Source organism: Pangasianodon hypophthalmus, chromosome 7 (assembly GCF_027358585.1).
Source record: "Pangasianodon hypophthalmus isolate fPanHyp1 chromosome 7, fPanHyp1.pri, whole genome shotgun sequence".
Taxonomy (NCBI): domain Eukaryota; kingdom Metazoa; phylum Chordata; class Actinopteri; order Siluriformes; family Pangasiidae; genus Pangasianodon; species Pangasianodon hypophthalmus.
Genome location: NC_069716.1, coordinates 24,998,597 through 25,019,727, shown reverse-complemented (window position 1 = coordinate 25,019,727; position 21,131 = coordinate 24,998,597). Strand labels below are relative to the sequence as shown.

At 38.7% G+C, this 21,131-nt stretch overlaps 3 protein-coding genes across 6 annotated transcripts; 2 read left to right on the top strand and 1 right to left on the bottom strand.

Moving 5' to 3' along the window:
* Window positions 1–1,162: 1,162 nt before the first annotated feature.
* ciapin1 (cytokine induced apoptosis inhibitor 1) lies at window positions 1,163–8,962 on the bottom strand. 3 transcript variants are annotated; one of them, XM_053235532.1, is made up of 10 exons: window positions 8,727–8,859; window positions 7,856–8,075; window positions 6,906–7,068; window positions 5,829–5,972; window positions 4,395–4,477; window positions 3,215–3,365; window positions 2,512–2,585; window positions 2,023–2,138; window positions 1,785–1,872; window positions 1,163–1,632 (listed from the first exon to the last, which is right to left on the bottom strand). In XM_053235532.1, the coding sequence occupies exons 3-10, from the start codon at window positions 7,060–7,062 to the stop codon at window positions 1,522–1,524; spliced, it is 924 nt and encodes a 307-aa protein (XP_053091507.1). In that variant the 5' UTR covers window positions 7,063–7,068; window positions 7,856–8,075; window positions 8,727–8,859; the 3' UTR covers window positions 1,163–1,521. The 3 variants fall into 3 exon arrangements, with proteins under 3 accessions (XP_053091507.1, XP_053091505.1, XP_026802309.2); XM_053235530.1 differs by having other exon boundaries at window positions 7,856–8,168; window positions 8,727–8,813; XM_026946508.3 differs by lacking the exon at window positions 7,856–8,075 and having other exon boundaries at window positions 8,727–8,962.
* A 43-nt stretch (window positions 8,963–9,005) lies between these two features.
* coq9 (coenzyme Q9 homolog (S. cerevisiae)) lies at window positions 9,006–14,269 on the top strand. Of its 2 annotated transcripts, none has more exons than XM_026946510.3 (9): window positions 9,006–9,177; window positions 9,746–9,977; window positions 11,059–11,194; window positions 11,278–11,420; window positions 12,060–12,144; window positions 12,249–12,353; window positions 13,093–13,248; window positions 13,329–13,382; window positions 13,755–14,269. In XM_026946510.3, the coding sequence occupies exons 1-9, from the start codon at window positions 9,120–9,122 to the stop codon at window positions 13,788–13,790; spliced, it is 1,005 nt and encodes a 334-aa protein (XP_026802311.3). In that variant the 5' UTR covers window positions 9,006–9,119; the 3' UTR covers window positions 13,791–14,269. The 2 variants fall into 2 exon arrangements, with proteins under 2 accessions (XP_026802311.3, XP_026802312.3); XM_026946511.3 differs by having other exon boundaries at window positions 9,027–9,177; window positions 9,749–9,977.
* Window positions 14,270–15,149: 880 nt separating this feature from the next.
* Window positions 15,150–20,625, top strand: polr2c (RNA polymerase II subunit C). Its single transcript, XM_026946479.3, has 9 exons — window positions 15,150–15,382; window positions 16,931–16,980; window positions 17,075–17,143; window positions 17,254–17,306; window positions 17,514–17,642; window positions 17,773–17,824; window positions 18,329–18,497; window positions 18,857–18,931; window positions 19,827–20,625. Exons 1-9 carry the CDS (start codon window positions 15,297–15,299, stop codon window positions 19,969–19,971), a joined length of 828 nt encoding a protein of 275 aa, XP_026802280.1. The 5' UTR covers window positions 15,150–15,296; the 3' UTR covers window positions 19,972–20,625.
* The last annotated feature ends 506 nt before the right edge of the window (window positions 20,626–21,131 follow it).

Genomic DNA, 21,131 nt, shown 5'->3' with positions numbered 1-21,131 from the left:
CATTCCTGAACAATTTTTGCAGTATGGCAGGGTGTAGAGACCACTGCCATTAGGCAATACTGTTGCCATGAAAGGGTGTACTTGGTCTGCAACAATGTTTAGTGTCAAAGTAACATCCACATGAATGCCAGGACCCAAGGTTTCCCAGCAGAGCATTGCCCAGAGCATCACACTGCCTCCGCCAGCTTGCCTTCTTCCCATAGTGCGTCCTGGTGCCATCTCTTCCCTAGGAAAGTGACAAACACACACCCGGCTGTCCACATTATGTAAAAGAAAACATGATTCATCAGACCAGGCCACTGTCTTCCATTGCTCCATGGTCCAGTTCTGATGCTCATGTGCCCATTGTAGGCGCCTTCGGCGGAGGACAGGGGTCAGCATGGGCACTCTGAACGGTCTGCAGCTACGCAGCCCTATATGCAGCTAGCGGCGATGCACTGTGTTCTGACACCTTTCTATCATAGCCTGTATTAACTTTTTCAGCAATTCGTGCTATAGTAGCCCTTCTGTGGGATTGGACCAGAAGGGCTAGCCTTCGCTCCCCAGGCGTATCAGTGAGTCTTGACCCTGACCCTGTTGCCGGTTCACCTGTTGTCCTTCCTTGGACCACTTTTGGTAGGTACTAACCACTGCATACCAGGAACACCCTACAAGACCTGCCGTTTTGGAGATGCTCTAACCCAGTCGTCTAGCCATCACAATTTGTCCCTTGTCAAAGTCGCACAGATCCTTATGCTTGCCCATTTTTCCTGGTTCCAACACCTCAACTTCAAAAACTGATTGTTCACTTGCTGCCTAATCTATCCCACCCCTTGACAGGTGCCATTGTAATGAGATAATCAATGTTAGTCACTTCACCTGTCAGTTTAATGTTATGGCTGATTGGTGTATGTCTATACAACATGATATTTATATCAAGAAACAAACAAGTCAGGCATATATGATGTGACTGTTTTGTCATATTGCTCCACCAAAGCACCATTGAAAATCTGAGGGTGTGGTTTCTCTTGACCAGGATCAAGTCCTCACTGAAGATGAATGATCCATTGATTGATTGACTTTCTCTCTCACACACATGCTGGCTGCTTCACCTCTATCTTTGACACACTGGATTGTTTGCATTGCATCATTTCAGAAGCAGAACTACACACTCCTACTGAAACAGTGTGCAATCATTTTATTTTTGCATCAAATGCCATCATTCTATATTACAGAGAACAACATACATATGGTCAAGACAATATTTGGGTTTAAAAAAAAAAAAACACCAGGAAAATTAAGTCAATTAAACTGAAAAAAAAAAGATGATCAGATTTTCAGGAGATCAATTTCTGAAGGCTTATATACTATAATATATAGTTCAGGTATTACACATCTTTTGTTCAAAAGTTTGCATTTATACTTAAGTGAATGAGTTTGATATCTGCAGTTCTCAAACCATTCAGGTCTGATGCTGATGTTGAATCCATGCATGACCATAAATGAAAGGAATGAATCTTTGCTTTGGGGAATCAGCACGTTTTATGTATCTGCAATCTGTGTGTTGGCCAGTACGACCTTTTCTCCTGGTTTAAACGCAGGCATGCCGAGATACGGACAGCTGGCACAGCGGAAAGCATCTCCTAAATAACACTGTGAGACAAAAAGAAAAATTACTGAACATATAATGAATTGAAGAATACAGTGAAGGGTACAGTGCAGAATGCAGTGGATTAAGAAGCGGGGGAAAGGGGTCTCGACTAAACTTGACTCGACACGCTGAGAGCTGAAATGCAAACACTTACGTTTCCACAGGCGGATTTCGGTTGACTGGTTTTCTGAGTGGCTTTGCTCTCCTGCTCCTGCTCCAGCTCCTCCGCAAGGCCACACGTGCTTCACCGAGACACGACCACACACAATCAGCAATTACAGTAATTACAGGATGGCAGATAATGTTGAAATTCATAAACAATCATTTGTGTGCATTAACTGAAAGCTCAAGTTTTCTAGACAGAGATGCTAATCTTCTACAAACTTTCTCACCAGTTCTTGCAAGCTTTCTTCTTAGATCCCGATTCTCCACATGACGATCTGAGCGAAGCCGGGTCAGGCTTCTTCAGGTCTTCAGCGTCCAGCAGTGCGTCCGAGTCCACCAAGTCCTACACGGAGACATGAGCAAGTCTTTGTGAGAGGACATGTCGAGATGTCAAGAAATATTAAAACACATCTCAGAATCCTAGAATACAATCCTGAAATGGCAGAAACTCAAAGAAATTATAAACCTCTTTAAAGACAGACTTTCCAAAAATCATTCAATTTTCATTCAACGATGACCATAAACACATCCGTAAGGTGTGTGACTTATTTCAGTCACATGACCCCATTCATCCTGCTTTTTTCCCTTCTGCATTGTATTCAAACTAGAAAATTCCACTGAATGAAAACAGAAGTGTTGTATCTCCAAGACATAAAGCATGCAACATGCGTATAGGTGTGTAATTATTTTGTCTAAAAAATGTAATCTGTACTTACAATGTCATCATCATCCATGTCATTAGCTGAAAGCGTCCACAGCTTGGCAGCACCTGGATCGAGAGCTGGCTTTTCTGTGAAACAAGAGAGACAACCTTTAACACTCATGGCTCTGTAGTACAGTAATGTTGCCACTTGTCATTTTTTGTGAGATCTGGTAATAAATCCAGGTACTTTACTAGATGTTGACCGTCAGCTCATGACAGACTGCTGTTTTTTTTTTCCCTGAACTATAAGTCACTCTGGAGAAAGTGACACAACCCATGCAATTCAATGTATACATTTTTATTATCCTACAGATTAACACAAGGGGAGTAGCAACAGAGCTGCATGTCTGGCTACTGTTTGGTGATTTCTTCAGTAAGAGCTTTATCAGGGATGTGGTTGTTCCGGAGCCGATACACCACGGATCCGAATAATGTATTCATATTCAGTTATATCCCTAATATATACATATCTCACATAAAACTATTCATATATAGCTGAAACAGTATTGTGGAATAAACCAAACAAACCTGCGCGTGTGTTTGTGTGTGTGTGTTTCAAGTTCATGATTGTGTATTTGGCAGGCATGCTACATTTTTTTTTGGACAAAATCAGATTAAAATTTCTGAAACATGGAGTCAAATACATGCACTGTTGATACAGGTGGATCAGCACAAACTGTCAGTAAGACGTGAATGTTGAATCTGTAAACACTGACCTGTTTTCTTGGCGAAGGACAGTTTGAGTTGAGACGATGATCCGACCTCAAAGTTGGGTTTGGAAGCTGAAATTCGCACCCTAGACAGAGATTTTGCCTGAACATCTGTGAGCTGATTAAGAACCTGAGGGCTCAGGGCTTCACTCTTCACCTGCAGAATAAACCACAAGTTAGTCAAGTCATTTATAATAGGGGCGTGTACTTCTCCTTATGAAATGATAATATAATGTGATGCGTGTATCTTTTATATTTTATCTCACAGATCCCATAACGATATGGATATAAAAGATAGGTTTAAAGCAGACAAAGATTTGATATGATCTATTGTGCTTTAGTACTGTGCAAAATTTGGGATGCACAATTAATCATATCAATCATTATCTACATAATGTTACACTTATTCAAGGAAGGAATAAACAGGGTGGTGTGAGTTACTGTTACCATCCTGAAGATTATTTTCCTATAACTGCAAGTCCTGAGGTGTTTTATTCCACTTACATATCAGCAATTTGTCAACGAATACAATGTTTTTAATTACGTAATATGTATCTATTATGGATTAACCATTTATAGTTTTGGAACGTCCACGAAACAGGTTAGTTCCTTTCAACACTTACGTTATAGCAGCTATAAGCTGAAGTTGTTCCTTCAGTCGCCTCTTTTTAGTTCTCTGTCTTGAGGTTAATAAGACAAAAGACCGAAAATGCATGCATGCATGTTGCCAAGAAACCACAAAACCCTCCTTCTTAAAGTTACGGGCTTACCTTCGACGGACACTGGAGACTCCTTCTCCTTCCAAAAAAAACTTAACGTCTCTTCATAGAAAACTTAAAATATATTTTTAAAAAAATTACTTTTTTTTTTTTTTTTTTTAATCTATTTACGTGGCGCATCCGCCATACAGGTCTCTGTGTAAGCTGTTACTATAAAAAATGTTACTGTATTAGAATGAGTGTGAGATTTGAATAGCAGCCAGGACTACCATCAGACCTGCTGTTGTAGAAAATTAAACAAAAGCTTATGACCAATCTGATTTGAGAATTCAACAGTGCTGTGGTATTAAAAAAACAGTAATAAACCCTTAAAATCAGTTCTGTAGTTAACAGGAATCTAGGAATAGGGAGTCCCTAGCAGGAGCATCTGGCACACAGGGAGTTTATTTAATGAACAGGGTTCTCACCTCTGAGACGGAAACCAGGCCGGATAGTTTGAGGGCTGACATGAGCTTCCCAGCTGTCCTAAACCCATTCACCTCTTCAGAACCTGCGGATACAAGTTTATTCTTTCATCATCTTTTCTTATCTAATCTATTAATCTACTGAGCACTTAATTAGACTGTGTACCAATAATGTTTTAACACACCCTGGCCACCTTGCCCTCTTTTACTCAAGTCATGTGAGCGTCCAACTTCACTTAGCAACAATTAGTTTAATTAGTTTCCTTGATGATCTGTACACTCTACTGCTAGGTAGTATGCTAATCAGTTACTGATTTGCTTGCAGCTTGCTAATTATTCATGGATTAAAGTAAATAAATCAGCTGTCCTCTCTAGTTGGAGCCACGACTACATAAAACCCAATTTGAAAGCAGCAACTTGATAGGCTATTTTGAAATATTAGGCATTTTGATAACAAGCTAGCATGCCTAACTATATGACCAAAAGTTTGTGGCCACCTGACCATTACACACATATGTGCTTTTTGAACATCCCATTCCAGAGTTAGCCCCCCATTAGGTTTGGCGTTCCACCAGATTTTGGTACATGACTGTGAGGATTTTGTCCACTGATGTTGGGTGAGGAGGTCTTGTGTATAATCGGTGTTACAGTTCATCCCAGAGGTGTTCAGTGGGGTTGAGGTCAGGGATCTGTGCAGCATACTTGAGTTCTTCCACTCCAACCTTCACACACCATGTCTTCATGGAGCTCGCTTTGTGCACAGGGGCATTGTCATGCTGGAACAGGTTTGGGCCTCTTAGTTCCAGTGAAAGGAAACTGTAATGCTTCAGCATACAAAGACACTGTGTACAATTGTGTGCTTCCAGCTTTGTGGCAACAGTTTGGTGAAGAACCACATAAGGGTGTGATGGTCAGGTGTCCGCAAATTTTTGCCCATGTAGTGTATTTACGTGGCTTGTTAAACGTTGTCACAATAAAATACAATAAGCTGTCAGCTGCCATGTATAAATTAAGCGGTTAGGTTAGTACCATTTCATTTAAGCAGCTAATTAGGTGGAACATGTTTGAAATATTATGTCTATTATTGCCAGTTTGCATTTTTAACAGCTATGCTATCAAATTCTCGACTGCACAATGTTTGTCTGATTGTTCCTTTGCCCTCCCAGAGGTCAGGTGAAGTAATAAACTACTAGAACAAGAAAATCTTTGTAAAGAGAAATGGTCAGGGGAAGTCAACAATGGTGTGTTAAAACCAGTCCTGAAACACTGAGGTAATCTGTAAATGTAATTAATAATCAATAAAGAGCATTACTATGCAATGGTCATTTTGATCCTTCTGGCATTTGGTAACTCGGTCCAGGTCAAGAGGCCAAGTATGAGTAGGATACTGCTCTGTATTGCTTTTATATACACATCACTCAGGAAACAGAGTCTAACCTGATACTGGCTCCTCCAGCACCAGCTTCCCGCCGGGTTTCAGGACACGGGCCATCTCCGCAAGAATCTCAGAGCTGTGGACTGAAGCGGTGTCAGGGAGCAGTTGGGACAGGACCCAGTCGTAACTTGAAGCTGAGTGAGAGGCTGGAATAGAAAGAAATGTTCTGTAGGGTTCAGGAATATAATATCGTTATCCTGACAAATTACGTCACTTTTCTGAGATATCTCAAGTATCAAAATATCTTTTTCGTAAACACTTTGTTTCTATTTTTTTTTTAAACAAATACACACTCTGATTAGACACAGCTGATTTGATGTGCTGAATTTTAAAATAGCACAATTATGCTAAAACTTTTATGGAGTTTTGTTTCCTCATTCAGTGTTAAATAATTTAATTTTGTATACATTACATAAAAAGTATCACTGAACTCAATTAGGACATATTTCAAAACACGACTGTTTTACTGGCAGTTTGTTAGCAACCCTATATCTCCTAATATACAAGGTGTCTGAAAAGTCAGGAACCAATGACAGTAAAACTACATATACTTAATTTTGCATTTTATTATTTATAACATATGCTCTATGTGTTCGCCCTTAGGCAATTTCTCAGCTGCTGTATCAGGTTTTTGCAGATTTTGCTCAACACTGGCTTTTCGGACACCCTGTATATTGCATATTATTGACATGTCTTAAAGTATCGTGATATGACATTTTTCCTCATATCTCCCACCCCTGTTGATTAGCAATGTTTTGCCCCACTGACTCAGACCAGCTCTTTAGATATTAAATCAATTGAATTCATTCATTCATCTTCAGTAAGCATTTTATCCTGGTCAGGGTTGAGGTGGGTCCAGAACCTATCCCGAGTGAGTGAGGCAGAAATACACTCTGGATGGGATGCCAGTCCATCACAGGGTACCACACACACGCATGTTCAGAGAAAACAAGAAATCAACAAGGCTTAATATAATCTAATCACTTCAGTAATGCTGCATTTAGAAGTCAGATGGATACATCATAGTATACCCAGATACTACCAAGAAAAAAATCCAGAGATGCTGTGTAGTCACTCACATATCTGGAGCCTTTCGATGTTCTCAAGGGACACCAGGTTCTGACCACCAACCACAGCGCCGACACCCTCAGCAAATTCCTTCAAAGCTGTAGGAGAGGATGGGCGGGTCCATACCACCAACACTTTATCTCCCTGTTTCAGTCCGAGATCTGCCATGACCACCTGCCAACAAAACCAGTTATTATATTAGTGACTAATACAACACAGCATACACTGACTCAGCAGGAACTCCACAGGAAAATGACTTAGGGATTTTTCATGAGTCATGCATTCAGCTAAACAGAGACATCGTGTTTTGTTGTTTTGTGTATATATGTTAAACTCTTTTAATAGATAAAGATCGGGTCAAATTATAGTAAAAAACAACAACAACAGCAGCAGCAGCAATCCTCAACAACAGTGAATAATTCAATGTACAGTGAATATAAAAAGTCTTCAGACTCCTGTTAAAATTGCAGGTTTTTGTGATGTAAATCATGAAACCAAGATAGATCGTGTCAGATCTTTTTCCATCTTTATTGTGATATAGCAACCAACAAAATTCAAGTGAAATCAAACAAACATTTTAGGAAAAAGGTAAAAGAAAAAACTTACAATAACCTGGTTGCTATCCATTATTTGCTCTATCTTAACTAGAACCGTAGTCCCAGCTAAAGAGCAGCAGCCCCATAGCATGATGCTGCCACCACCATGCTTCACCGTGGGTATGGTGCTCTCTGGGTGATAAGCTCTCTCTATTTTGCGCCAAATGTATCATTTAGAATCATGCGCAAAATTTCTACCTTGGTCCCATCAGACCATAACAGACTTTGCCACATGGATTGGGGTGATTTAGGCGTATTTAAAAAAGGAAGAGACAGAGATTCCACCTAGCCACCCTACCCCATAGTCCAGACATGTGAAGAATATGCAAGATTGCGGTCACATGCAGGGAGCGACTAGTACTTGCCAGATATTCCTGCAGCTCCTTTAATGTTGCTGTAGGCCTCTTGGCAGCCTCACTGATAAGTTTTCTTCTTGTCCTTTCGTCAATTTTGGAGGGACGTCCTGTTCTTGGTAACGTCACTGTGGTGCCCCATTTTCTCCACTTGTTGATGATGGCCTTCACGGTGTTCCATGGAACATCTAATGTTTTGGAAATTCTTTTGTACCCCTCTCCTGATCGATACCTTTCGACAATGAGATCCCGTAAATGCTTTGGAAGCTCTTTGCGGCCCATGGCTTCAGCAATCGGATGAAACCAAGAAGATGTCAAGAAAATCCTACAGAAACATCTGATCTTTATTTGGAGTTAATCAGAATCACTAGATCAATGAGTGATATAGTGATATAGGTGTATGGTAACTACTTTGGAACATTTGCACAGTCACACGGCCCGTTTAAAGGGGTGTGCACACTCATGCAACCAGGTTACTGTAAGTTTTTGTCTTTTCCTTTCCTAAAATTTTTTCCATTTGTTTTTCACTTGAACATTTGTTGTTTCCTATATCATTGTAACAGGGGTGTGTAAACTTTTGATATCCACTGTACAGTGTTGAGTCTCAGTGTTAGTGGTGCCACTTCATGTTCACTCACATGGACACTTACTCACTGGATTTCTTCTTACATATGAGTTTTCACAGATTTGCATTTAATTCAGTAGACAGATTTAAATGATTAAGCTTCACGCGCTACAATAACCTTGTGCTGGAAGTGACGCAATATCAGAAAACAATAAAAAAAAAATTAAACGACGTATTCCTTTTAAATATTACAAAGATATCTATTAATCCCTTATTATTATTTATTTATTTTTATTTAAAAAATGTGGTAATACTTACTAATATTTTAAAACATTCGCCAGATGCAGGATTCAGCTTGCCGTCGTTACTGTCCGGTGATCCGACTGATTCAGGCGTCGCGATAAAATGACGCATTCGTTGCTAACGTTAGCACGCTAGTCGGTTTCGGAGCCGCGATAAAAAAAAATGAATTAGCTTCATTGCTAACTGTTCTGCTTTTTAACAATACTGAAATAAATTATCAGCAGGAGTTTGCAATATTAACTAACAATTTAAAAATTTAATATATAATACATTCTGACATTTCTATCTTTTTAATTGCTAACATCAGCATCCTGTAGCGCTAGCCTTGTTTACCGGAGTCGCGCTGTAATGACGTCACCGCCGCTAACATTATTATGCTAAAAGAACAGCTCCGTATCAACTGTCGATATGGCGGCGCTGGTTCGAGGCCTACGCGCTGGAAGAGCCCTGCTGGGTCTCGGCAGCGGTAAGCTGGGCCTAGTGAGTTGCTTTCTGTCCCGTTGTCTTGTATTTTAAGACTTTATGCGTGTTTTCTGGTGAGAACTTGAGTTATTCTCTGTATATTTCCTTAATAAATTTGATATCCATGTCATATGATACTTGCAAGGTGACCTATGTCTGAGTCTGAGTCTCAGTAACTGTCTTTAAAGTGGATAAAGTTGATGTTTTGGCTTGTGATTTTGATTAATAATATTTTTAGATCCTAAACTAGAAAGTGTTATGGACTTCAACCTTAACAAACTTTTATGAACAAACAAAACTCCCTAGAGGTTATTGCTCTGAAACATACATGTTTTATACAGAAGTACTGAGAAAGTCTCTGATTTAAATGGAAAATGTGACTTATGTGCAGTATTAACTAATTAGACTGAAACACCAATGCACAGAATCATAATCAGAGGTTCAGTCATGTTTAAGAGTTTTTTTTTTTTGTTGTTGTTGTTGTTGTTGTTTTTTTTTGTAAACTCGTAACTTTGCATGAAGTAGAGAACACACCATCCTTTTTAATGAAAGTATTTTCTATGCATTTGCAGCAGTAGTGCTCCAGAGAACCCCTCGTCCCCGATACAGCGCACTGACGCGTACCTTCCACCGTGCTGCCATCCTCCGATTTACTGATGACACCAAATTTCACCAGAACACACCGCCTCTGTCTGACCATGAGCATCAGCAGACCCAGGATTCAGGAGCGAGTCAGTCGTTTTGCTCCACGGAGCAAACCTCTGCTACTGACGTTCAACAGGAGGAACCGCAGCCTAACACCAGGTTAGAAAGTCCACCATGCAGCAGCTCTCCTATACATCACACCTCTTACTGTCACATGCTCACCTCAGGGCAGTTTTTGCTTATTTCTCATAATTAAGTAAAAAAAAAAAAAAAATAATAAAATTAAACTGGATCTACAATACTGCTGTCGACATGTATTCACTCATTCATTCACTCATTCATTCATTCATTCATACATACCTACATTCATGTATGCATACATGGTAATAAATAAATAAATAAAATAATGCACACCTCCCACTATCTAAATATGTATGAGTAAATAAGTAAATTAACACACATCTGTTAATAAATAAAATAAAGTAACAAACATACCAAGAAAAAACCACATGCACTAATAAATAAATAAATAAAATAATGCACACTGGCCAATAAATAAAAAAAAAAAAATAAAATCTTGCTATTATGCCAGTAAATAAATAAAAATAAAATAACACACAACTGCCAATAAATAAATAAAATGTCATTGAAAATGACATAATTTATGAACTGCCGGTGCATAAATTAATAAAATAAATTATAACACACCTGTCAATAAATAAATAAAATAAAAGCACATCTGCCAGTAAATAAATAAATAAAATAACACCTGTCAATGAATAAATAAAATAAAATAACACACTTGCCGGTAAATAAAATAATATAAAGCACCCCTGCCAATAAATAAGTAAATAAATAAATAAAACAATGATAATAAATGAATACAATAAAGAGAAAATAATGCACACCAGCCAATTAATAAATTAAATAATATAATATGTACATGTCAACAAATAAAATTAAATAATGACCATAAATGAATACAATAAAAGAAAATAATGTACACCAGCCAGCCAAATTTCAATATGAATTTTTTGAAGCCCAGGTATAAATTGCTATAAGTTTGTAATTATTGCCATTAATGTTTAAATGGTTTAAAGGTGCCATTATTTGTGAAAGTCATTCATCAGTGTGATCACAGGCACAATAGCAGATGCAGTTCGTTGAGGCTTTGTTACTGGTTTGTTCATTTGCATATGAGGTTAATATCCTTGTGCCTGTTGTCCACATTGTGTGTCAGTTATCAGGATCAGAGCGGCGAACAGTCGGAGGATTATGAGACGGAGGAGCAGCTGCAGGCTCGTATCCTCACCTCTGCGCTGGAGTTCGTACCCGAGCACGGCTGGACCGTGGAAGCCATCGCTGCAGGAGCAAAGGTGTGGAGATTCGATGATGTAATGATGTGACTGGTATAAAGAGGTTTGTTGTGTAACCTTCTGTCATTTTTGCTGTAATTCAGACACTCGGCCTGTCGGCTGCCTCTGCTGGGATGTTTAATAACGGCGCAGGAGACCTGGTGCTACATTTCATCAGCCAGTGCAACACTCAGCTCGTAAACATTCTGGCAGAGCAGAATAATCAGGTCCAGCTCGGGCAAGCAGAGTAAGTGTCCCTGAGCAATTCTTAAATTCATAGTAGACTTTGAATTTAACATTAACTAATCGGGAAGGGGTTATAACCAGACCTAGTACAATTCCTGTACAATTCCTGATAAATGATCAGCATGACTTCAGTATGAACAGAAGCTGATATATTACCAGGAAAAATGCACTGACACGTTTCCATCTAATAACTCAAAAGCAGGAAGACCAAAAAAAGTTAAAAAAAAAAAAAAAGGAGAAACAGGAGAAATATCTGTTAATTGGAGTGATTCAGAAATAACGAAGCTGTTTGTTTGTGTGGATGACGAGTCCAGGACGCATCATTGCACATAACCAGCAGACTCTTGAGAATGTGACATGCAAGTAGAGAGCAGGGTTAGTGTTAGCGTGGGTGATAACTCAACAGATTTAGTGAAACTTCTTTTGTCACAATGGGGCTCATTTATCACTGATTTATTCCCGCCAGCTCAACAAACATTTCAGTACCGCTGATTTTTTTCTGTACTCACATGCACATGTTGAAAACTGCCCATCTGGACTTGACATCAGATTAGTTTCAGACCAAAAAATCTGATTTGTGCATGAAATGTTTTTAATTTTTAATTTTTTTTTTTTTTATTTCTATATTGATCCCCTTCAGAAAGAAGACAACAGCCGAGTTCCTGAAGGATGCAGTGGAGACTCGCCTCCGGATGCTGATTCCGTACATCGACACTTGGCCGCAGGTGAGAGAGCTGTTTCCCAACAGGCGCAGCATTACCTGCGTATAAATATTCTAGTAAGAAGATTGTAAAAGGTGAGGATGTGTGTGTTATGTATGACTCTGTAGGCGATGAGTGTACTGCTGCTTCCTCACAACATCCCAGACAGTCTGAAGCACCTCTCCACCATGGTGGATGACATCTGGTACTACGCAGGAGATCGCTCCACAGACGTGAGTGTCTCCTCTTAACCCTCATCTATCCTCTCTCTCTCTCTCCCTCTCTCCCTCTCTCCCTCTCTCTCTCTCTCTCTCTCTCTCTCTCTCTCTGTCTGTGTTTTCCATGTCTTCTCTGCTCTTGTCTGAAGGAGTCACTTGTCTGCATTTTTTTTTTTTTTTCTCCTCACACTCACTTTTTCCTCTCACATCATCTCTCTCGTGTCTTATTCAATCTACATTTGTCTGCTTTTAATATCTTACTGAATTAGACATGTGGTGATGCACTGGAGTGATTTATTTATTTATTTATTAATAAGTACTCTTCATTTCATACTCCTACCAGTATCGATAGTCTCAAAAATTAATCTCTTGGGAAAGTCATCAGGACGGCGGGCTTTCATGGTTTCTTGGTAATATGACAAACTGTTTTTTTTTTTGTTTGTTTTTTGTCTCATTAACATAGTGAGAGAATAAAGAGAGGCTACTGAGGGAACAACTAACAGAAGCTGACTTGCTTCCCTTTGGACCACATCACACCACCTCGTTGATAGTTTTCCTATAGTAGCATGTTGATTTTATTAGATTACATATAATATATGAAATTACAATATGTTGGATATTTTAAAATCTTTTTTCAAACAACTGTTTTGCAGCTTCATGTGAACAGATGGCTGGAGTCAATAAGACATCTGTTAATAAGTATTTCTGAACAGTAGTGTTACATCACTGTGCTTTTCTCCTCCGGATCTTTTAGATAAACTGGTACACGCGTCGCGCAGCATTAACGGGAATCTACAACACCACGGAGCTCGTGATGCTGCAGGACACATCCCCTGACTTTGAGCAGACTTGGACCTTCCTTAACAACCGTATCCAGGATGTGGTCAATGTAGCCAACGCGGCTAAACAGGTACAGAGGACTGTACTGAACTCTGGTGGACTGTAATTCTCTCTCACACTGCTTTTCTCACTCAGGCGCTTTTGTTGTAGGTGCAGTCGACAGGAGAGGCCGTAGTTCAGGGGTTGATGGGTGCCGCGGTTACGGTTAGTGCACTTAATTACATACACAGCCAGCTACAGTCTTACGCAAAAGTCTGTGCACCCCTAGTCAAATTGCCTGTTTTGTTGACGTTCAACAAATATATTTAAGTTTGTTACCTGCCGATCTTGTGTTAACTTTTCTCATTTACTCACCAAACGTTTCTGTAAGGCTATATGACATAAGGGACATTTTACATATTAAATGACTCTTCATCAAGTTTTGGAAGTGCTCAGATCATTCCTCTGTGTGTCTGTGTACAAAAATCTCCCAACAAACCTGACTTAAGCTGAAGTAAGGGAGTAGACTTGAAGATTGAAAAGCACACGTGAACTCAATACGTTCAGTACTGACCCAGCTGTTTTTCTCCACTGCAGCTAAAGAACCTCACAGGGTTGAACCAGAGACGATAAACCAGCTTCCAGTCCTCCATTTCATCTACTCTTCATCCGTCATGCTCTGCAGCCACAACATGTTATGAGTGTCTGATACTCTGATTGTTCTTCATTGCGAGGAAGTCACTGTGCTGTTATTTTAACTGAAGTTTGGACTGAGGAATTTAATTTGTGTGTTTGTCACATGAATAGGTTACCTGTGCCAAAGCGCTCGAGTCTGACTGATCTGTACGTTGATCATGCTTTACACTGCTCTGAGAAATCCTCCAGCTCTGCAGCTCTGCTCTAATCTAACTAATTGAATATTCCGATGTTCCTGGATACAGTGATGGGGTTTTGATTAGGCGTGGTTTATTGAGGTCAGTAAACTCCCACAGAGCAGGTTAATCGGCCCTGATTCAGACCACGTGCACATTAGCTTTGTTTTTGCTCCCTGTATAAACTTAAGCAGGATAAATATATATTGTACTTGAAATTAAACTTTTCATTAAACACTGTTTCTGATTTGAGTTTCTTGATTAAAGACAAATAAATTAAAGCAAGTTTTTGAATTATATTTAACGATTTTTGGGGCAGTTGTAAAGAGATGACAGATTTGGTTTGTGATTAACAAGAAAAGCCTCGTTGGCAAAATAACAAACATCATAATAAAAAATAAATAATACTAAAATAATTATTTAAAATAATTTACAAAAAAATAAATAATATAAAATAAAAAAAATAAATAAATAAAAATACATTTAAAATAATAATAATAATGATAATAAAAACAAATGATAAAAAAATATAACCATTAGAAATTTGTAGTGTTTTCTAATGGGGTTTAATGTATTTCTGGTGGTCACTGTAGTGGAAGTTTAAATGAGTGAGCTGTTCGTAATGGTTTTTAGGGCCTTTTCTAAGTTTATTCTGTGACCCTACTGGGTTCAGATGGTTTGTAATGGCAAACAGAAAATTCCTAATGGAAACCATTAGGCCATTAAAAAAATAGTGAGGAAATTTATTTTTAATAGACTTTTTATCTGGTTAGTAATATTAATAAAATGTAAATGAAAGAATGCCCCTTGGGTGATGTTTCAAAGTAACCAGAAATTTCATAATAAAAACCTTTGGGAATCTGATGCAAACCCTTAACCAAATATTAGTACGTGAAAACCATTATTATTATTATTTGTTTGTTTGTTAGTTAATATTAATAAAAAGCAATAAATGTGTAAAATAATTCTCATAAATGATACATTAGAGTAAAATATGTATTATAATACTATATTATATAGCATAAAATACATCTTTTAATATGCATATACATCAGCTATTAGTCTTTTATTCTAACCGGAAGTACTCGCTGGTATTAACCCGGAAGTGAATACATGGTGTTATACTGGACCAATGAGACGGCAGTGAATGTTATTGTGGCGAAGAAGCGCCGAGCGGTAAACGCTGTAAAGAAATTTATGAAAGATACAGAGCACTCGTTTTGTTTTTAGCGCTTACATTTTTATTTTTATTTGATTATTGCTGAGGATGCCGTATGCTAACCAGCCGACAGTGAAAATCACAGAGCTGACGGACGAAAATGTGAAGTTTGTAATCGAGAACACGGACCTGGCGTGAGTGAGACCGCTAGCAACCCTGCTAATAGCGGCTAGCATCATAATAATATTATAGCATAATAATATTAAACAGTTATTAAAGTATTAAGCGCTTTCCTTTTGATCTTCCTAATCCCAGCGTATTTTGGATAATGTTAGTGTAACAGTGTAAAAGTTAATATCGGAAACGCCACAAAATGATGAACAGGGAGAAATGCTTGATTCTGATTGGTCAGAAGGGGTTGATTACTTTTCTATTACAGCAGATCTGAAAGTAGTTCCAGCTACAAGGCAAATCACAGGATTATATTAATGCGCTCGCTCTTACACACTCCTAAAAAAAAAAAAAAAAAAAAAAAAAAAAAAAAAAAAAAGCGGGCAAGCCCTAAATAGCAAAATAATAAGCTTTTAATGGTCTTAACAACAAATCACTGGTCAGGAAATTATCAAGAATGAAATATAGATAAAGAAACTTAGTATGTGTGAGTTTTTCCCTTTGATTTCTTTAAATGATTAAACCTTGTGGGTTTTGATGAGCTGCATCAGGTGTGGAAGATAACCAAATAATCACTAATCTTTTATGGAAAAAAAATCCCCAGAAGCTGTTTTTGGAAATTTTTGTACACCCGGATTTTACATCAAACATTTTAATCATTATCAGGATTTTAGTTTTGTGTACAAGAAGACTATAGAAGTGAATTTCCTGGTTTCTAGCTTTTCCTCAAACAGTTCACTAAAGCAAAAGTAAATGAGCAAACGGCTGCACAGGAGCTCTCAGGAGTGCATTCATTTCATTCCTGCTCATTTTCTGACCAGTGATTTGTCGTTAAAACCATTAAAAGCTTAATATTTGCCATTTTGGGCTTGTACGTTATCGTTTCTATAGTAACAGCTTACGCAGGGATTTGCGTGACAGATGCTTCATGTAAACTGGATCGTTGATAAGACCCAGTTTTCTGTGAGGAGATTTTATTTAGCATTTTATGGAAGGAGTCTCCAGTGTCAGTGCTTTGTAACAGTCAGAATTAAAGCTCTAACTTTAGGGTTTCTGATTGGTGAAAGACTTCAGGACAGATGCCTTTGTGCTTTCCAGTTTTTTTTTAACATGACAAGCTGTGTTTTTGTCTTATTAACTTAAAGAGAAAGAGTTAGAGTAAAAAATTTAGTTAATAGCTGCTGTAATGTAAGCGATAACAGGAACTAACTTGTGGATGTTTCATGGACGTGCCACAACACTAAATGTAGATATAAACGGATAAAATTTATGGCGTGCTGTTCTTTAATTAAGTAAAAATTGCAATTGTTGACAAACGATTGTGGTGTAAGAGCAGTAAAACACTTCGGGGTTGTAGCCGTAACTCCGCTTCACATCAGGCCACACAGTTATTGATTAATTTCCTAAAACAGCAGCCCACAAGTCTTTTATTCCTTGTATTGTGTTACTCTTTACATGTGTAATGCTTCACGAGGTGGTGTTCTTGTCAGTGCTTCCCTCCCTGATTTCTTTTCCTTATTTGAAAAGATTGTTTTTCTGTGTTAATAAAAGCTGCTTGTTTTTAAAAACAGGGTTGCCAACTCCATCAGGCGAGTGTTTATGTCTGAGGTTCCAACCATCGGTGAGTGTCTTCACTTTAGTTTAGAAACCTTAACGTTATTAAAAATGGCCGCTCTCAGTATCTAACGTGTTTTAATCCGTGTTCATGTTTGTAGCAATCGACTGGGTTCAGATCGACGCCAATTCTTCAGTTCTCCATGACGAGTTCATCGCGCACAGAGTGGGTGTGTGTCTGCGTTGTAGTTCATTTTAGAGTCTCCTTCCTGATGCGTTTGTCATGATCACGTGCACGTGTGTATGAGATGTAATGATGTAATGGCGTGTTTTTCTTTAGGGCTCATACCGCTGACCAGCGATGACATCGTAGACAAAATGCAGTACTCAAGGGTGAGTTTATTGGTTTAATCAGATTTGGATTTACTTGATCATTAGATGTTGATAGAAAAGCATTTGCAACATTTCATACAAATTCAAGAGGTAGAAATAATAATAATAATAATAATAATAATAGGTGTAGTATAAAATTAAGCATCATACACAAAGGATCCAGAGAACTTTATACATCATTGACATTGTTTCGTAAACTTCTGTTAGGACTGCACATGCGATGATTTCTGTCCAGAGTGCTCAGTCGAACTCACACTGGACGTGAGATGCACGGAAGATCAGACACGTCACGTGACTTCACGGGATCTGCTGTCCAATAACCCTCGAGTTATCCCCGTGAGTCACAATAACCTGAACACACCTCCATCATACACACTCACATCGTCTTTTTATTTCTCCCTCCACTACAAGGGTTGATTTTATTATTCGGGATCTGACAGAAAGCCGATTCTTTGTCTTACTGCAGGTGACGTCCAGAAGTCGGGATAATGACCCCAACGACTACGTAGAACAGGATGGTGAGGATCTTGACTCTCTTCCACAGTCGAGGCTCGCATCCATTTTCTTCACTTTCTCATTATTTAGAAGCTCTATATGGATAAAATGAAAAGCACACAGTTATACCCTGACTCCAGATTCTTTGGATCAGTTGAGCCGCCTGGTGTCTTTAGTTTTGCGCTGGTGCTACGAGGTTAATGAGGCATGTGTAGATCATCACACACATTCCCTAAACAGTGCTGAGCTCAGACTTTTTTTTTTCTTTCACATTTTGTTTGTAACATGAGCCTGTATGAGACGCCGTTATCTATAAAAATATAGACAAGGATTTCACAGAGCAGTAATCCGCCATAGTTACTAGTAGTTATCGTAACCTACTTATTAGTGGATTCATGCTACTGCAAAAATAAACAATTTCTTTAATAATAAATTAACTTGAATATGTACAGGATCAGTTAAAAATTTGGACACTAATACATCTAAGTCATCAAGCATCCCTTGAGTCTGTCTCCTCTTGATTTCAGACATCCTGCTGGTGAAGCTCCGAAAGGGCCAGGAGCTCCGACTCCGAGCGTACGCCAAGAAGGGCTTCGGGAAGGAACACGCCAAGTGGAACCCGACAGCAGGGGTGGCCTTCGAGTACGACCCAGATAACGCGCTGAGACACACAGTGTACCCCCGTCCTGAGGAATGGTATGTGCCGTTTTTATGGTGAAAACTTTATTGCAGTAGAAACCTTTAAGTTACAGTTTTACCTCTGACTGTTACAAAGCACTGACACTGGAGACTCCTTCCAGAAATGCTTTCAAGAATTACGCATTTTAAAAATTTGTTTATGTGGAGTGTCTGTCATACAAGTCCATGTGTAAGCTGTTGCTATAGAACAATAACATTAATATAAACTGTGATTTTGCCTTGTAGCTGGAACTATTGTCAGAGTTGCTGTTATAGAAAATTAAAAAACACTTTCTGATCAATCAGATTCGAGAATTCAACATCACTGTGATATAAAATCAAATGAACACACTAATTTGCCTTTTTTTCTATCTCAGGCCGAAGAGTGAGTACTCGGAGCTCGAGGAGGAAGAAGTCCAAGCTCCATACGACCCCAACGGCAAACCAGAGCGGTAAGTGACAGCATGTGGTACATAATGTAGCAACAGATACATCCCACTAAATGCACACATTCATTCATTCGTTCATTCATTCATCTTCACCATGTAGTAGTCCAAAAGTCCTGACGAAGTGTATTAATTAGTATTTATCAAAAACTACAGTATATGGATAAAAGTATGTGCACACCTGATCATCACACCCATATGTGGGCCTTCACCAAACTGTCACAAATTTGGAAGCCCACAGTTGTATAGAATGTCTTTGTATCCTGTAGCATTACAATTTCCCTTCAATGGAACTACGAGGCCCAAACCTGTTCCAGCATGACAATGCCCCTGTGGACAAAGCGAGCTCCATGAAGACATGGTGTGTGAAGGTTGGAGTGGAAGAACTCGAGTGTCCTGCACAGAGCCCTGACCTCAACCCCACTGAACACCTTTGAGATGAACTGGAACACCGACTGAACCCCAGACCTCCTCACCAACATCAGTGCCTGATCTCACTAATGCTCTTGTAGCTGAACGAACACAAATCCCCACAGCCATACTCCAAAATCTAGTGGAAAGCCTTCCCAGAAGAGTGGAGGGTAATATAGCAGTAAAGGGGGACTGAATCTGGAATGAGATGTTCAACAAGCACATGAGTCTGATGGTCAAGTGTCCACAAACCTTTGGCCATATAGTGTATGTTTTATTTAAAATGAAGATAAATCTATTCATAGCAAAATCCATGTATGATGCTTATTATACAAACTCAAAAAGTATTTAGTAACAGTGTAACTATAAACTGATAAAAAAAAAAAAAAAAAAAAAAAAAGCAAGATGTGGTGTTCTGTATTAAATGAAACGTGTAGTAATGAGCCGTACTCTGTGTGACGTGAGTGTAACTTGTGTTGGTGCTCCACAGGTTTTACTATAACGTCGAGTCGTGCGGTTCTCTCCGGCCCGAGACGATCGTGATGTCTGCGCTGGCCGTGCTCAAGAAGAAACTGAGCGACCTGCAGACACAGCTGAGCCACGAGATCCAGAGTGACGTCCTCACCATCAATTAAGCAGAGTTAGGAGAGCGTTTGACTGCAGCGTAGTGTCAAGTTCATGCACTCGAGGAGGGAGAGAGAGAGAGAGAGAGAGGTGTACTTTTTTTGTGTTTTGTGGAGAGATGTACAGCAGGATGTGGGTTTATATATTTTGTACTTGTTGGATGTGGGTGGTGGGGAGCTCTTGCTGATGAATCCGTGAATAAATAGTCTTGATAAATGCAAAACTGGATTTCGAATTTAATTATATTCACTGCATTTGAGGGGGAAAAACACGGTTTAGTGGGCAAGGTTTTGTAATATTGAGCAAAATGTTGTAGGTACTGTTGGGCCTTGAGTGAGACGTTTAATCGATAACTGCTTGGCTGAGAGCTTAGCGTGCTTTCATAATATTTTTTCTTCCAGAAATAGTGCCAGCTAACAATGCACAACTGGTCAGAAGATGAACAAGAATGAAACAAATGCACTCCTGAGAGCTCCTGTGCAGCCATTTGCTCATTTACTTTTGCTTTAGTGAACTGTTTGGGGAAAAGCTAGAAACCAGGAAATTCACTTCTATAGTCTTCTTGTACGCAAAGGTAAAATCATGATAATGATTAAAATGTATGATGTCTGAGTGTACAAAATTTTCCAAAAATATCTTCTGGAATTTAATTTTTTTTTTGTTGTTGTAAAAAATTAGTCATAATCATTATCTGCTACACCTGATGCAGTCCATCAAGACCCACAAGGCTTAAACATTTAAATCAAACATTTAAAAAGCTCTCCCATACTAAGTTTCTTTATCTGTATGTTTCATTCTTGCTAATTTCTTGACCAGTGATTTGTTGGTAAGATCATTTAAAGCTTAATATTTTGCCATTTTTGGGCTTGGCCCATTTTTCCCCCCTCCCCCCTCAGGAGTGTATATTGCAATTTTCAATGTTGGCAATGAAATATTTTTGATGCAATCTGCAGTAAATCTCATACTCACTCACTAACAAAACTTATTATTCATAACTTCTCTCAGCACTTTTTCTAAAAATGTACTTTTTCTTATTAAATGTAAGCCTCTCTGGACTCCCTGGATAAAATCAACTGCCAAATGATTACATGCAAATGTATAAAGAAGCAGCAGCCACAGCTTATATTTTGTCACATACGCATTACAGTGAAATTCTTTTCTTCACATATCC